Source organism: Xenia sp. Carnegie-2017, unplaced genomic scaffold, assembly GCF_021976095.1.
Source record: "Xenia sp. Carnegie-2017 unplaced genomic scaffold, XeniaSp_v1 HiC_scaffold_36, whole genome shotgun sequence".
NCBI lineage: Eukaryota > Metazoa > Cnidaria > Anthozoa > Malacalcyonacea > Xeniidae > Xenia > Xenia sp. Carnegie-2017.
Window position 1 is genome coordinate 36484 of NW_025813500.1, and position 16648 is coordinate 53131.

General features: G+C 32.9%; 1 protein-coding gene and 4 long non-coding RNA genes across 5 annotated transcripts; 2 read left to right on the plus strand and 3 right to left on the minus strand.

Annotated features, from left to right (window-relative positions):
* The first annotated feature begins 2618 nt into the window (after nt 1-2618).
* LOC124455350 lies at nt 2619-3844 on the plus strand. The gene is made up of 4 exons (XR_006951813.1): nt 2619-2634; nt 2775-2849; nt 2955-3005; nt 3781-3844. It is a non-coding gene; the product is annotated as an uncharacterized LOC124455350 (long non-coding RNA).
* A 3371-nt stretch (nt 3845-7215) lies between these two features.
* Nucleotides 7216-8001, plus strand: LOC124455349. The gene is made up of 4 exons (XR_006951812.1): nt 7216-7309; nt 7412-7495; nt 7599-7718; nt 7789-8001. It is a non-coding gene; the product is annotated as an uncharacterized LOC124455349 (long non-coding RNA).
* Nucleotides 8002-9446: 1445 nt separating this feature from the next.
* Nucleotides 9447-9889, minus strand: LOC124455351. Its single transcript, XR_006951814.1, has 4 exons — nt 9867-9889; nt 9750-9776; nt 9584-9682; nt 9447-9499 (listed from the first exon to the last, which is right to left on the minus strand). It is a non-coding gene; the product is annotated as an uncharacterized LOC124455351 (long non-coding RNA).
* Nucleotide 9890: 1 nt separating this feature from the next.
* LOC124455352 lies at nt 9891-10477 on the minus strand. Its single transcript, XR_006951815.1, has 3 exons — nt 10342-10477; nt 10208-10280; nt 9891-10112 (listed from the first exon to the last, which is right to left on the minus strand). It is a non-coding gene; the product is annotated as an uncharacterized LOC124455352 (long non-coding RNA).
* A 35-nt stretch (nt 10478-10512) lies between these two features.
* LOC124455347 lies at nt 10513-12438 on the minus strand. The gene is made up of 10 exons (XM_047006007.1): nt 12420-12438; nt 12272-12343; nt 12085-12166; nt 11869-11964; nt 11628-11777; nt 11417-11545; nt 11237-11349; nt 11106-11165; nt 10763-11030; nt 10513-10694 (listed from the first exon to the last, which is right to left on the minus strand). The coding sequence occupies exons 3-10, from the start codon at nt 12155-12157 to the stop codon at nt 10639-10641; spliced, it is 945 nt and encodes a 314-aa protein (XP_046861963.1). The 5' UTR covers nt 12158-12166; nt 12272-12343; nt 12420-12438; the 3' UTR covers nt 10513-10638.
* Nucleotides 12439-16648: the final 4210 nt, after the last annotated feature.

Sequence of the window (16648 nt, forward strand, 5' to 3'; positions counted from 1 at the left end):
ACGCAATGGTAGACCACTTGACCAAATTAAATCTCTTGAAGGTGACGTCATTGCATGTCTACAGATTACTACTGGTTGTACTGGAGCCATTGTGGTTCTGCCTAAATAGAGTTGAAGATCACATTCACCGACTTAAATGGTCAACTGTCTGCCTGATGCTTATACTTGTGGTCCTTTACTTGAAGTTCCAAGCACCTGCCTGTCAGTAATACAATTGACTAGTTGAAAAGTTTCATCCATTCTTTGCGAGAAAAGTTCATGGATGTTTGATATTGTCTAGTGGGGACGTTTGCACCTAAATGTTATATGACATTGCAATATTATATTTGTTGTTTGTGTTTAAATCCATAATATCAGTGGCATTGCTAGCAAAAATGTTTGGTCATGCCCATAATCATCATGAGGCCAACACTTATTTTCAAAATTTAGACCATCTATTACCCACAAAACGATGACAATTATCCAAGCAGTTAATTTTCAAGTAGCCCTTGGAATATACGAAAAAGATGCTTTTAAAAAGCAATATTCTGTTTAAATTAACAAAGCTGTGAAGATTAAGTCTTTTCCTTTGGAGTATTGTTTATAAAAAAGTAGAAAACTAACATGGACACAAGAAATATTCGCAGGTAAAATTGAGAATGCAGTTTGTCACAATACAATACTAAGGCTATTGACAGCACAATAAACAACATGAGCAAACTTGAAACATGTAACCATTTTATAGGTTATCTTGATAACATAATCAAATTTTAAAACTGGTGGATGATTCATTTTTTGTAAATATTCAGGTTGATAAGACAACGGATGTTTCCAACAAAGAGCAGTTAAGTACTTATGATTGTTTGCATAGAAAAAAAGTGAAACATCGTTGATTTGTACATGGAACTAGCAACAGAATTGCAACTGGTTATCAGCATTAAAAAAAAGTATGTTGAATAAGCATAGAAAACTCAAAAGCACTTATTGGACAAATTTATGATGCGGCTGATATAGCAGTTGCAGTTGTCTTGCAACAACTAACAGCTACAAATCAAAGCCAACTTCAATGTTACTCCCCATATTATTCATGTGAATATTACTTTCTGCTTTTCAGTGGAAACATCAGTTGTCTCATCAACCCGTAGTCTAACTCCTTCAAAATTTTATCTTGTATGATGTGATCAAGTCAAGAAATCAAATCATTTTACATATCTTGTGACACAAAATAGTACATCCCATCACTCTTGAGCTGAGAAAATCCATTATAGCAAAGCTCTTCAGAAAACTTTTCAATTTATTAATAAATTGTGAGAGAAAATTATTCTTTCCATAATTTCATAGTAGCACAATAGTCATAAGTCATTTAAAGTATACGACAAATTCTTTAAGGCAAACATGTTTCGGCTTACTTTATGCCATATTCAGTAAGAAGTGAATAGGAAGTTTACATGTAACACCATCAACTTATCCCGAGCAATCGCCCCCCTGATACCTTAACGTATAAAATTATTACCGGAGGGGACATATTTATTTTAAATAAAGTATGGCTCCTATCGCTACAGTGGTATGTTTTACTACTGGAAAATGGTATGCATAACCACACTTACAACCATCTACATTTTACAAACTTTTTTATGTTTTAACACGTATAGAGTGATGATTAATGGAATCTTTATGTTTTATTTGAAATAATATGTTTAAAATAACTCTCACAGTTAACACAAGTTGGCAACTTGGCATATTTACACTTGTAGTAGATTTGCTACTAGATATTTAATTCATATGATAATGCAAATTGATATCTTCCGTTAAATCAAAGTCACATGGAGTAGTAACTTCCTAACAACAAATTGGCTATTGGAGTTTCGAAGGTTAATAAAAATGTATCGTTTTGGGAAAAGTTTAAGCGTTCAAAGACGTTTTTCTACACTCGAGGCCCTCGACGATCACCTATTGATTCGGTAGGATAAAAATTAATTTGTTTCAAGTAACTCAATTTCAGCTTCAACTTAAGAAATGAAGTTTCATTTCAACTACCACATTATCTGATCTTTGAGATAATACTCTCCATCCATATACTTTCATGATGGAAATTTGCTGTTGGTGGGCTACAAACAATCAAGCTGCTTTTCGTATTACATAATGCTTATGATTGTGAAATTATTAAAGCCATTCATTCACTTGCATTTGTAGGGAGTTATCTACGGATGATAATTGTGGTGGTATACATTGTTTCAAATACATATAGATAGCCCTCTTTGGTTTAAATATTTTAACATATTCACTAATGTGCAAGAATTGATAGTTGACTTTGGAATTTGTGAACTATTTTGGATTTCCTACTTTGCTCTCTGCAAGGTCTCTGTACATATTAGTACAACTATGTTGCTTATAAAATTTTGGCATGCTCAACGAAAGCTTGTACAGAAAGGTAAGAAGGAAATATGTTGCATTTAAGCTTGATTGTTGTAAGCCCACCAGCAGCGCCGAACAGATACATTTTCTTCCTATTGCAAGTTAATTGTTTAGTGGTAGTAAACATATGTGTGAAATATGTTTTAGTTGACAACTTATAATACATTGTTTCATCACAAAATAGATGGCCCCTCATAGCAGTCAATCTAAATCAAACGAAGACTAGTGGAATGTAATGTGGTTAGTCTCTAAGTATCTCAAAATTATGAAGTCTGAAATATCTGTGTGGGATGTGTTGCATTAAAGTTGTGAACCTTAGGTGAAATGAAAAATTAAATATGTTACTTATCATATATGGAGCATTGCAAACTTTCTCTTAGGAAATGCATGATGATCATCCATTGTTAGAAGAATGTGTTGAGTCAAACATCACTCTTGAACAACCGTTGCATCTGGTTAGTTTTTAGTTGAATTATTCAGGTTTCTGTAAAGTAATACAGTAAATTCTTTATGCTTGTCAGAAAGCCAAAGTAATATTATAAACTCTTTTGATTTCCCAGAATATTGATGAAACTATTACCGTTGATGTCGACAAATCTCAACCTGATGAAGTAAGTGCAACTTGCAGATACAAATATAGTGCTCAGAGCAATATGAAATAAAGTAGCACAGATAAGATGAAATCTTAATAGTTTAAAACTTAACTCAGGATTTTATGCTTGATGCAATGTATTTAATGTGATCCTCACCTATAATATGCAATAATATACTTTCCAGCCAAAGTGCAGGGTTACCATCTATGTATATGGTAATCATGAGGAGGACACAATGTTTATGTATAAATATATAAAAGTGACTATAAGTTGACTAAGCTTATTGTGAGTAATGTTTATAGTGAAACACCTTAATCATGTTTTTCATTTCTCAAATTAATAAGCATATCATAAAATATTATATATCAAATAAATCTTTAAATACTTCAGTTAGCATTCATAATCAAACATTATTGACAATCATAACAACTTATTCATGACTCAATAATCACTATGTCAACAAGATAAATATTTCTCCCTTAATGGAAACTTGTTCAAATAATCACCAAGATAATGTAAAACTTTAGGAGAAACAACACACTCATAACATGCATTGGTCTCACAGAAAAGAACCCTACCACAACCTAGGAAGCACATATGCGTGTTAACACTGACCACTCTAACCCTGGCATACAATGTTTTCATATGAAACTTATCATGAATGTAATTTCCGTTCTCTGCCTAGAAGAAAAACTGTAACCACTTGTTGACTGGAGTTATTTTCCCTCTTGAAAAAATTTAAACTTGAGTCAAAGAATTTAACTTCCCAACAAAATGTATTGTTTTTTTCTAGAAAAATATTGCAGCTGTTTTGCATTATACTGGGTTATTGCTTCAATTTTCTGCAGTAACAAATTTGGGGGGAACATCAATCATTTGCTATTCTTGACTATAATGTGGAGAAAAGAAAAATTATGGTGAGCTCCTTAGTAGTGAATGTATTTTATAATGTTATATTCATATATATTTTACATTTAATTAAGCACACTTCATATGTGTTTGTTCATCGGTACCCTCATTATCGTGCAAATGGATTTGTCTGGTTGTTTGGCTGTTCATGTGATCGATTGACTGGAATTTGTGCAGGCCCTTAGCTCAAATACTAATTTAAGTACAGATAAAGGTATACAAGATTATTAAAAATGACTAATTGTAAATTTAAGCACTAACTTCTGGAATACTCTTTTAATAGTTGTAAGCTATCCAAAATGCTTACATATATTGGCAATGGAAAGATTTTTGGAGACTTATGATGAAAATTTGGGAATAACCTCACAAGAATCAAGTTTTTTCAAGAGTATGTTATTGTTCTCATAATGCAGAATAAAGTAAATGGTTTGAACTCGGAGTATCGTGACATGTTTGTGGATGTAGGTCGTCCAGGTAGTTGAGTCCTGAGAAGGACTGTTTGTGTTGATGTTCAGATCAAAATTTTTGAAGATGACTACCACTAAGGTTGTAGAAAGTCAGTCAACACCAACAATAACAGTCATTTTCAGGACTCTACTAACCTGGACGATCTACATCAGAAACATGTAATAATGCAGAATGGTGGTTATTTTGCTATATGAGAACAGTATGCTAATATCATGCCAACCTGTGAAAAAGTAATTTTGCATAAAATTGATGGTATGTTTGTTTTTAATTTTTAAGTTGTGGAAAAATCAGGAACATCTGACCCAATAGATCATTCATACTGTGGAATGTTTCCTAAAGAGGTTTTTACTTGCAGTCATTGATTAAATTATAATATGTTCTACGATAGCTCCTTTCATGTTACAGGACTTGTTTAAAGCCGTTAGTGGTGGTCCCAACTGGATTGCTGTAAAACCAGTCAATCGCGAATGGGGCGTGTGCACATTTACTTATTCTAAAGTAGCACTACCTCAAGCAGAGCTAAGATGTTCTAATTGTTCATCTTACCTCTGCATTCATGTTACAACTCTTGGGAAGGCGCTGGAAATCGTACAAGATGATGACGACTCGCAGCTAGCATATTTTAAGTTAGCTTTTGAAACCTCACCTGAAATGAGAAATTACTACGAGTTGGCAACTCGTAGTGAAAAAAAAGTTAAATTATTTGAAATAGGTAAAGTAGTGTAGTAAATGGAAATAATATATGTGTGTTTGTGTAATGGGTGGCCAAAAAACATGGAATCGTCATTTAAATTTCAATACTCATTTTTCACACAGGTTGTGATGAGAATGATGCCAATCATTTTGCTAAGCTTCTGGCTATGAACTGGTCAAAGATATTCGTACCTAGTGCTTGTGGTACTTGCTCTTGTGGTGCTGCTTGGGATAAGCGTGATGTATCAGATGACTGGCTGGATGTGGAAGGCTGTCATGTGGCGTATCTTTATGATTTCCACTGTGTGAATGGTTTGTAAACTGAATTATTTATTACTTTCTTTGTATTAGTGTCACGACTACAATCTTCTGTGAATTTTTAGTGTATTATCGACCGTGTTCTACATGCACAAACAAGAAGCGGTACGATGGTATCGAGAACAACGTCTTGTGGTTTGGATCATTTTCCATTTCGCATGCAGTCCTCAAAGATTATATAAGGCATTTTTTGGTTTCAAGGTACGTGTGATAGTCAGTTATCAAGTATGAAGTAAACATTTTTATCTACATGATTAATTATGAATTCATGAAAATATCTTTTCATCTTTTAAATGGTTTAGCCTGCCCATGTATAAATATTACGTGACGTACGTCCAAAGACAAGTTATGTCAGGAAATTTGAATTTTTCTGGCATTATAACTTACACCAAGTTTCGTCTGGCAGTTACTGCAATGATTAGGTAACTTTTTTTTATTTCAACCTGCACCAATTTTTAGGTGAGTTACATGTATTTAAAAGTTTATTTGATCGGATATTCGTTTGTTTAAATTAACTTTTGTTGTAATGCTAAATATAAATGATAAAGTACGTATGCTACCAATATATATATATATCTGTAGCACTTACGTATGTTTAGCATTTGATCATTTCATTGGTGGTGAATTTATGATAAGGGTGGGGAGTGTAGGTGCACAGAGGTGCTCCCACCTGTAGGTAATGGTCAACAAAGGGTACATAGAGAGGTACAAAAAATGAAAACACTATCCTACTTTTAATGTCCAAGAAAGTCTGAACATTTATTTACTATCATTTTACTTTCCTTATGAAGTGGCAACACTGAATAGATCAAATGGCATTCTTATTTATTTTGTTGACAAAAACAGGCAGTATTGTATCCGCTTTTAAGAATAACTATGTTAATTGGTTTTTAACCATAGATCTAAAAAATCCTTGCTGGATACAACACTGATTTTTTACGCTATTTAGATTACTTGACATTGACTTTGTTGACGCTTTTCATTGTAACATCTGTGGAAAACATCCGAAAAAAGTTGTTATGGACGGTACGGCACTTGGTATCCAAAAAACCTTCTTGCCTCGTAAGGTAGCTCCCCAGAAGGCCCTACGATGGATGGAAGATAAGTGTTTTTTCTGGGTGTGTATTTTTTCATTGGCTAGCTGGACATGTGTTTTATTTTGGGGCGGATTTTTTCCAACACTAGGTTCGAAACGCGGAACTTCCTCAATCGGAAGAGGCAGAGAGAGTTGTTGAAGAAATTTATAAAGAACCAAATTACAGAAGACGAACTCGTGGAATTAACCTCGGAAGTATGAATGTTGTTAGTTGTTTATTGATGTACAATATGCTAAGAACATGTTGTAGCTATTTTTACAGGCTATTTTACTATTGCTCGTTTATTTAGATTTCATCTCCTGGCCTAAAATGCTAATCGTATCCCTTAGAGAGGAACATTTTGGTGTCACGTTTCCAGAACCTTGCATAAGACTTCTCAAAGCACTTGCGTCAGATAAACCTGTTTGTGCAATTGTACCTCCTGTGAGAGAGGTGAAGGATTTGTTGATCAGAATTGCCAACGGAGCAAATCCAAAGGACAATCCATTGTCTGATTTACAACTTTTGCACGAACAGGTCCCCCTCTTGTTTTGTCTTTGCAATCATTTTGCAGAGCTGCCAAACCCCATACGTGTTTTGTGTGGGGAAATGGTCGCCAAAGCGTCCAGTCCTTTTACTGACCAAAACGGGTGTGAGCGTTTGCCCCACAACCTTCCCCAAGTTCAGTGTGATGGTCAGTTAGGTTTTTTTCCATCTTTGCCTTCTCTTGTTGAACGTGGGCACTATGTTCTTGACACAAAAGAGCTGGTCATTTAGATGATTGTGCCAAAGGCGTTCGTTCAAAGAAGAAGCATGGGTCTTTAATTCCTGGGATATTCCTTATTTTATGTCCGCACGGTATGGCAAAGAAGCATTAATGTTCTTGATCATAGAATGACAGGAAAATTCATCCCGTAAACTCTCCTCATTGAAAAATTATGAGATTTTTTATTGTTTTAGGTATTTGTTACGGCTTTCAAGTGATGCCCGATCATGAATCACCCAATGTTCCTTTTACCATTTTAAGAACTCGATTTTCTGAAGGTAATTTGAAGTTTTGAGGTATTTCTCATTCTTTTATGAGAATTGTGAAATTGTTAGCGTTTCGTTACTCCCAATTGTAAACAAATAAACTTATAATGTTTAGCTCCTGAACTAGTGATCTATGACAACGCGTGCAAACTACACGAGTACTGCCTTAACCGCGATCCTGCTTTTTAAAAATCCAAATTCATCGTCGACAAGTTTCATTGGAGAAACCATTCTGGTATAAAACTCGTATTTTATTATGCTAAGTGTGTCGAAATTGAAACGACTCATATCTTTGACTCTTATAGGTTGCTCTGAGGGATACGATATTAATAGATATCCCATTTTAAAAACGCACAACAGCCAAGCTGCAGAGCAGTGTAACTCTGTAATGAAGCCACTTGCGTCAATGGTTTCATACATGGAATATGACAACTTTTTGCTATTTTCGAAATTGTATATTTGGTACAGAAACATGTTGCGCATAATAAAATGCAATCCTGGACGGGATGTTCCAGAGAAACGTTTCTTGCAATCAGCAATATTATCAGATAAGTAGTATTTGAAAACCAGTATTATTTAATTGGGAACCATGTTGAAACGAAATGCTAACACTTTGGAACAAACAAAAAAAGTCTAAGTAACAGTTGAAATATTTTTCTAAATTCATCATTTTTAAAGAAAATACGTCATGTTTATGACATGTCTACGTAACGTATAGCTGTAACATTTTGTCCTCAAACAGCTTCATATTTTTCGCATTTATAGCATAATGAAAAATTTTGGATATGAAAATGAATGAAATCAATTTTTAAAATGTTGAAATCATAACTCGCACGATATTATAGCTTTTCAACGTCTATGGATAATGCTGGTACTCATTAGTTATTAAGTATATATATTTACTCCACGATTATTCTATGTAGTAGTAATGTTGCACCTCATGACACAATCAGAGTTTATATGAAGAAGTAATTGAACAAATGTGCCGAGCATTGACCATTTATATAACGCCTGTTTTTCATTGTGTGTAAACAGGTCGACTGTTACAGGGACTGAAGAAGCTCTTTTAGCTGCGTACGTCTTCCCTCACTGTTTATATTTTCTATCGATGAGTTGATGCATCCCTAAAATATGATAAAATTATCTGTTATATGTCACATACTGGAATATGTTGCTTTTAAATTATTTGCGTATTTTGCGACAGCAAATGTCTACATAACAAAATACCTCCTTTATTATTACTCTTGCAAACTCTAACAAATATACGCCGCAATCGTGACCATTTTTTTGCCTTGCAACCTGAATGGTGATTAAATAACAACGTTTGTGACATATCCATACATTGACTTTATAGATCAATGTGTTTATGCTTGTCAAACAATTACTCGACTTACATCCGCATAAATAGGCTCTGAAATGCTTCCCATGTGGTCTGGCCATTGTTGCTCTTCTTTTATGTGTTGGAGATACCTTAACGTTAAAAAGCTGTTTATGAAGTTAGAAAACATGTCGGTACATATCAAAAGAGGCAACCTGTTAGTTCAGTATGTATAGAAATAACAACCTTCTTATGTTTGAAGCAACAGTTTTATTCTTCCAACCCATGCTGCACAACACGTATAAACGACTTGTCAAAACTTCAAAGACCACTAGCCACCAATGTGTCCTTTAAAATATATCATGTCTCAAGTATCTCATAGAATTGAACTATAGAAACTGATTTTCTTTGTAAAATTCTTACATGTCGCAGACTGGTATAAAAATCATTTTATATTGATACATGTTCTTAGGTGTGTATCTCCTCACTCCATGTAAGTTGCATCCCGAAAGATCTAATGGTCGCTTTGATCTGAAAAATTGCAAATATTATAACATGTAATTATCTCTAGAATCTAGGGTGAAATCTTAACCGGACACTTACACGTGTCCTTTCATGAGTAGTTTCTGTTGGAAAAACTAGAAAAGGCATAATATTGTTCCCCATCGTCTTTTCTTTCTGCCGTTTTGCAGTAATACCTATTGCATTCATGTAATTTAAGTTAGCTTGTAAAGTTTTTATTGCTTCCTTCTATATGTTAGATTTGAATCATTTCACATTACCTTAAAAAAAAGTCAATTATGGTATCACACAACCACTTGCTTCCATTTAATGTTTCGACATCACTCTTGTATATTACAATGCCATCAAAACAGTTCACTCTAAAAGGCATTGATGCTACCTTTGTCGTTTTCCTTTTGTCAAATATTTTCAATATATGAATGTCACCTTTCACTCTCTTCACTGCATTCTTTCCTGTCAAAGATATAGTTTTCTATTATCGTCAGGAATTTTCTTCACATATTCAATAGAAACATTTACATGAGACATTCAATTTTTATTGACCTGATTGTAGTTGCTGGCTTTTTCTTCTAGTCGGTCTCTTTTCAGATGTTTGCTCCATAAATACATAACTATTTTGAAAAGTTTTGCCAACTGTCAAACTAAAGTAGCCTATTCCTCCGTTGTCCGTAACTTGGCATAAACACGGAAAATAGATATGGAATAGTTCAAACTGGGGACTCCATATTTCCAATGACGCACGAAGTGCTCCAGCAATGCATTGAACATGCGTGTTAGTAAGGGTAACCTCTAAAAAAGGGAATAATTTGCTTGTCATGTAGGTTTTCTAAATTTGTTTAATATTAAAGAATTTTCTTCGTGATTTGAATTTTGAGAATGTTCACCTTCAGTGTTGAAATCTTGTATTTCTTTTATAATTTCTTCATTTGAAATTGCTTTACTTGTTTGTCGTGAGCGCTAGAAAAGATGTGTTTCTTTTATAAATAAAAACTTAGAGATTTACAGAGCAAAATATTACTTCGGATGCCAAATGACATTGATGTGCAACTCCGTATAGAAATGAATCGAGTTGAAGTCTATTGGGATCAATGCTTAAAGCGTTGAAAATGTCTCCAGGACAACTTGTGTCGTAATCATGTGGAACGCCCATGAGGTCTTTTCGTGTGACCTACTCAAATATTATTAAGGAATCAACAAATTGTCATTTAGATTAGAACCGTTCAATCAGTCAATAAACATTAGCATTTCATACTTTAAATTTTTCGTAATAGGATGTTGATGTGTATCAGCTAAGTCCAACAATTCGTAGGCTGTTTCAACATATTTTAGGGGGTCTTTTAACATTGCGCGAACAATACAAGCTATTTCTCTCTAAAATGGATTGTGGTATCGTTTTGAAATTTAAAAAAATAAATGTGAGTTTCTAAAAGTTTTCTTACTTTTTCGTACATGTCTCTCATCTGTTGTAAATTCACTAATTGTGTATCCTCTTCCTGATGGGTATAGAAAAAAACGTTCATTTTTGGTACGCTGTTTTTTGTAATTTCCTGGACGTTCATTTACCCTTTCATCCTCTTTTATGTTATTTAATGCAGCTTCGTTATCAAATTTGTTTTCGAAATCTTCTCTTTTCTCGCTCTCATCACTTCTTTTATCTTCTTCGCTTGTATACGTATCTTTTCCAACATTCGCATCTCGATTAGTTTTCTTGGGAATAAAAGCAAATAGCAGTTCGTGTTTAAATGTTCTTATATTATTTCTTAAAAGATGGTTAGTGTGTACCTCTTGTCTTCCTTGACCAAATGATTGTGTTGTCTCTTCATTTTTTTCATTTCCAGTAAACTAATTAAACAAAAGTTAAGAGAAGCAGTGAGTTGTCTTCTATATACTAAATCTACAACAATAATACTCACTTCATGAACGTATTCTCCATACGATAGAGCGATCTCTATCAGTTCTTTCTTATTTAAAATTTTTCTCGAGCGTTCTGTTTTATCATCAAATTCTTCTTCATCGTAATCATCCTCTGAGAATGGTGTACAATATGTAAATAAAAACAATGAAAATATTGAAGATTGATTCACTTGATTTACCTGAAGGTTGATTAATCCTGGCAGATGGCGAAACAAATGGGATGTGAGGAGGCCAAAACAACGGTTTCTCTGCTTTAAGCCAAAAGTCTCTCACTCTAGCCACTTTCCACTTCCGTTTTCCTTTCTTGTCTAAAACCAATCTTGAATTCACGAGGTCTGCCGTTGTATATCAGAAATTAGTTACTCACAAATATACAAAAATAGTTTTTACCGATGTCAGCTGTTCTTGGGAGAACCATATTTAAAACCAGTTTCCGTAGCTCTTTGCACGACCAAGTCCCTTGTTTTATTTCTTCCAAAGCATCAGGATCAACAAGATCAGAGCGTATCTCCTGCACTTGATAAACGTCTTCACAGCTTTCTAATATAAAATGATACAGACTTTATTGCAGCATTGTGACACCTTTATTTGTTTTTATACAATTTAGAAACAACAAAATAAAAGTTAGTACTTGGGGAGTCAGTTGTAATCAAAGAATTGTCTTCAACATATTTGCACATGGCATCTCGGGAAATATTCAAGATTTCTCGACGAAGGCCGGGCGTTCCTGTTTAAATGAATTGATTACATTACTTCTATACCGACAATCGTATTTTAAACACAAAAATAATCCAATTCAATTCTTAACTTCTACACAAGTCTAAAATCTTTTTGATAGAAGAATTACCAGCAGCTTTAACCGTTCCATGTCCATCAAGATATAGCAAAACCATCGGATTGAGGCTCTTCTCCGATGACATTAGATCAATCTAAAATATTTATAGAGCATGTGATTTATAGCTGTTACATTTCAAATTTAGTCAATATTTTCTGCATTAATCAAAGAGGGTACAAAAAGTTTATCATTCTTTTACCCTGTCTGCAATACGTTTTTTCTTTCTGTACACATTGTGCGCTTCACTTTGAGAAATCGATAGCTCTTTTTTCTTCAAAAATAAACTTGACGTTCAGATAGAACTCTGGTTGAGAATTCATTTACTGTCAACGTACACATAATCTTACCGGTCTCTTGCTTTTTAGAATAAACTTTTCCCTCGTGAATTTACTTTACTTTTTATATTGGAAGACATCTCAACAATAATTTGAAGCAGTTTTCAGTAAATAAGCGACCTAATCAAATTCTAACAAACCTTGCAGAAATATTAAAGCAAATGTTTTCGGTGCCAAGTAATTTATAACGGATCGAGATGCAGCTATTTATTTATCCTGTGCGTCAAAGAATTTAAGTGTGATCTGTCATATTAGTGTTTTTATAAAAGGAAATGACAAACTTCCGTGACACTATTGTGTAAACCAGGTGAGAAAATTAGTAAAATTTCAGATATTATAAAACATACCGGAAAATGGTATGTATAACCATGATGAAATGATGGATAAAAAACAAGTAAATTTTTACGAGGACTTAAAATTTCGTGTTTGTGCGACACAATGGTGTAAACCAGATGAGAAAATTAGTAAAATTTCAGATATTATAAAACATACCGGAAAATGGTATGTATAACCATGATGAAATGATGGATAAAAACAAGTAAATTTTTACGAGGACTTAAAATTTCGTGTTTGTGTGTCACTATGGTGTAAACCAGATGAGAAAATTAGTAAAATTTCAGAGATTATAAAACATACCGGAAAATGGTATGTATAACCATGATGAAATGATGGATAAAAAACAAGTAAATTTTACGAGGACTTAAAATTTCGTGTTTGTGTGTCACTATGGTGTAAACCAGATGAGAAAATTAGTAAAATTTCAGAGATTATAAAACATACCGGAAAATGGTATGTATAACCATGATGAAATGATGGATAAAAACAAGTAAATTTTACGAGGACTTAAAATTTCGTGTTTGTGTGTCACTATGGTGTAAACCAGATGAGAAAATTAGTAAAATTTCAGAGATTATAAAACATACCGGAAAATGGTATGTATAACCATGATGAAATGATGTCTAAAAACAAGTAAATTTTACGAGGACTTAAAATTTCGTGTTTGTGTGTCACTATGGTGTAAACCAGATGAGAAAATTAGTAAAATTTCAGATATTATAAAACATACCGGAAAATGGTATGTATAACCATGATGAAATGATGTCTAAAAACAAGTAAATTTTACGAGGACTTAAAATTTCGTGTTTGTGTGTCACTATGGTGTAAACCAGATGAGAAAATTAGTAAAATTTCAGATATTATAAAACATACCGGAAAATGGTATGTATAACCATGATGAAATGATGGATAAAAACAAGTAAATTTTACGAGGACTTAAAATTTCGTGTTTGTGTGTCACTATGGTGTAAACCAGATGAGAAAATTAGTAAAATTTCAGATATTATAAAACATACCGGAAAATGGTATGTATAACCATGATGAAATGATGGCTAAAAACAAGTAAATTTTACGAGGACTTAAAATTTCGTGTTTGTGTGTCACTATGGTGTAAACCAGATGAGAAAATTAGTAAAATTTCAGATATTATAAAACATACCGGAAAATGGTATGTATAACCATGATGAAATGATGGCTAAAAACAAGTAAATTTTACGAGGACTTAAAATTTCGTGTTTGTGTGTCACTATGGTGTAAACCAGATGAGAAAATTAGTAAAATTTCAGATATTATAAAACATACCGGAAAATGGTATGTATAACCATGATGAAATGATGTCTAAAAACAAGTAAATTTTACGAGGACTTAAAATTTCGTGTTTGTGTGTCACTATGGTGTAAACCAGATGAGAAAATTAGTAAAATTTCAGATATTATAAAACATACCGGAAAATGGTATGTATAACCATGATGAAATGATGGCTAAAAACAAGTAAATTTTACGAGGACTTAAAATTTCGTGTTTGTGTGTCACTATGGTGTAAACCAGATGAGAAAATTAGTAAAATTTCAGAGATTATAAAACATACCGGAAAATGGTATGTATAACCATGATGAAATGATGGCTAAAAACAAGTAAATTTTACGAGGACTTAAAATTTCGTGTTTGTGTGTCACTATGGTGTAAACCAGATGAGAAAATTAGTAAAATTTCAGATATTATAAAACATACCGGAAAATGGTATGTATAACCATGATGAAATGATGTCTAAAAACAAGTAAATTTTACGAGGACTTAAAATTTCGTGTTTGTGTGTCACTATGGTGTAAACCAGATGAGAAAATTAGTAAAATTTCAGATATTATAAAACATACCGGAAAATGGTATGTATAACCATGATGAAATGATGTCTAAAAACAAGTAAATTTTACGAGGACTTAAAATTTCGTGTTTGTGTGTCACTATGGTGTAAACCAGATGAGAAAATTAGTAAAATTTCAGAGATTATAAAACATACCGGAAAATGGTATGTATAACCATGATGAAATGATGGCTAAAAACAAGTAAATTTTACGAGGACTTAAAATTTCGTGTTTGTGTGTCACTATGGTGTAAACCAGATGAGAAAATTAGTAAAATTTCAGAGATTATAAAACATACCGGAAAATGGTATGTATAACCATGATGAAATGATGGATAAAAACAAGTAAATTTTACGAGGACTTAAAATTTCGTGTTTGTGTGTCACTATGGTGTAAACCAGATGAGAAAATTAGTAAAATTTCAGAGATTATAAAACATACCGGAAAATGGTATGTATAACCATGATGAAATGATGTCTAAAAACAAGTAAATTTTACGAGGACTTAAAATTTCGTGTTTGTGTGTCACTATGGTGTAAACCAGATGAGAAAATTAGTAAAATTTCAGAGATTATAAAACATACCGGAAAATGGTATGTATAACCATGATGAAATGATGGCTAAAAACAAGTAAATTTTACGAGGACTTAAAATTTCGTGTTTGTGTGTCACTATGGTGTAAACCAGATGAGAAAATTAGTAAAATTTCAGAGATTATAAAACATACCGGAAAATGGTATGTATAACCATGATGAAATGATGGCTAAAAACAAGTAAATTTTACGAGGACTTAAAATTTCGTGTTTGTGTGTCACTATGGTGTAAACCAGATGAGAAAATTAGTAAAATTTCAGAGATTATAAAACATACCGGAAAATGGTATGTATAACCATGATGAAATGATGTCTAAAAACAAGTAAATTTTACGAGGACTTAAAATTTCGTGTTTGTGTGTCACTATGGTGTAAACCAGATGAGAAAATTAGTAAAATTTCAGATATTATAAAACATACCGGAAAATGGTATGTATAACCATGATGAAATGATGGCTAAAAACAAGTAAATTTTTACGAGGACTTAAAATTTCGTGTTTGTGCGACACAATGGTGTAAACCAGATGAGAAAATTAGTAAAATTTCAGAGATTATAAAACATACCGGAAAATGGTATGTATAACCATGATGAAATGATGGCTAAAAACAAGTAAATTTTTACGAGGACTTAAAATTTCGTGTTTGTGTGTCACTATGGTGTAAACCATATGAGAAAATTAGTAAAATTTCAGATATTATAAAACATACCGGAAAATGGTATGTATAACCATGATGAAATGATGTCTAAAAACAAGTAAATTTTACGAGGACTTAAAATTTCGTGTTTGTGTGTCACTATGGTGTAAACCAGATGAGAAAATTAGTAAAATTTCAGAGATTATAAAACATACCGGAAAATGGTATGTATAACCATGATGAAATGATGTCTAAAAACAAGTAAATTTTACGAGGACTTAAAATTTCGTGTTTGTGTGTCACTATGGTGTAAACCATATGAGAAAATTAGTAAAATTTCAGATATTATATAACATACCGGAAAATGGTATGTATAACCATGATGAAATGATGTCTAAAAAACAAGTAAATTTTCACGAGGACTTAAAATTTCGTGTTTGTGTGTCACTATGGTGTAAACCAGATGAGAAAATTAGTAAAATTTCAGATATTATATAACATACAGAAAATGGTATGGATAACCACGATGGTTATACTTCTATAAATCAAAGTTCTAATCCCTTGTAACCTCACGTACAGGCGTTTTTTGTTCATGGTATCGATCTTTTAAATTTTATTGGATTAAATTATTCGTGTTCGTTAGGTTCTATACTAGTGATTCCAGAGCTTTTATTAATGATCGAATTCATACGATTCCTGTTTTACTATGTACTATTTCTGAGTTGTCTTTACCAGTGTACAGCGGATACCTCCTTTATTCGCGTGGTTGTAAGTGATGTTATACCTACAAGAAAATGGACGCAATACAAACTTC

Excerpts from the sequence above, each read along its gene's own strand:
- LOC124455347 (XM_047006007.1), bottom strand. The coding sequence starts at position 12,157 with ATGTCATCGGAGAAGAGCCTCAATCCGATGGTTTTGCTATATCTTGAT. Across the intron at positions 11,166-11,236 it reads ATGGAGAATACGTTCATGAA|TTTACTGGAAATGAAAAAAA; the intron begins GTGAGTATTATT and ends TTGTTTAATTAG. Across the intron at positions 11,031-11,105 it reads TTGGTCAAGGAAGACAAGAG|AAAACTAATCGAGATGCGAA; the intron begins GTACACACTAAC and ends TTTATTCCCAAG.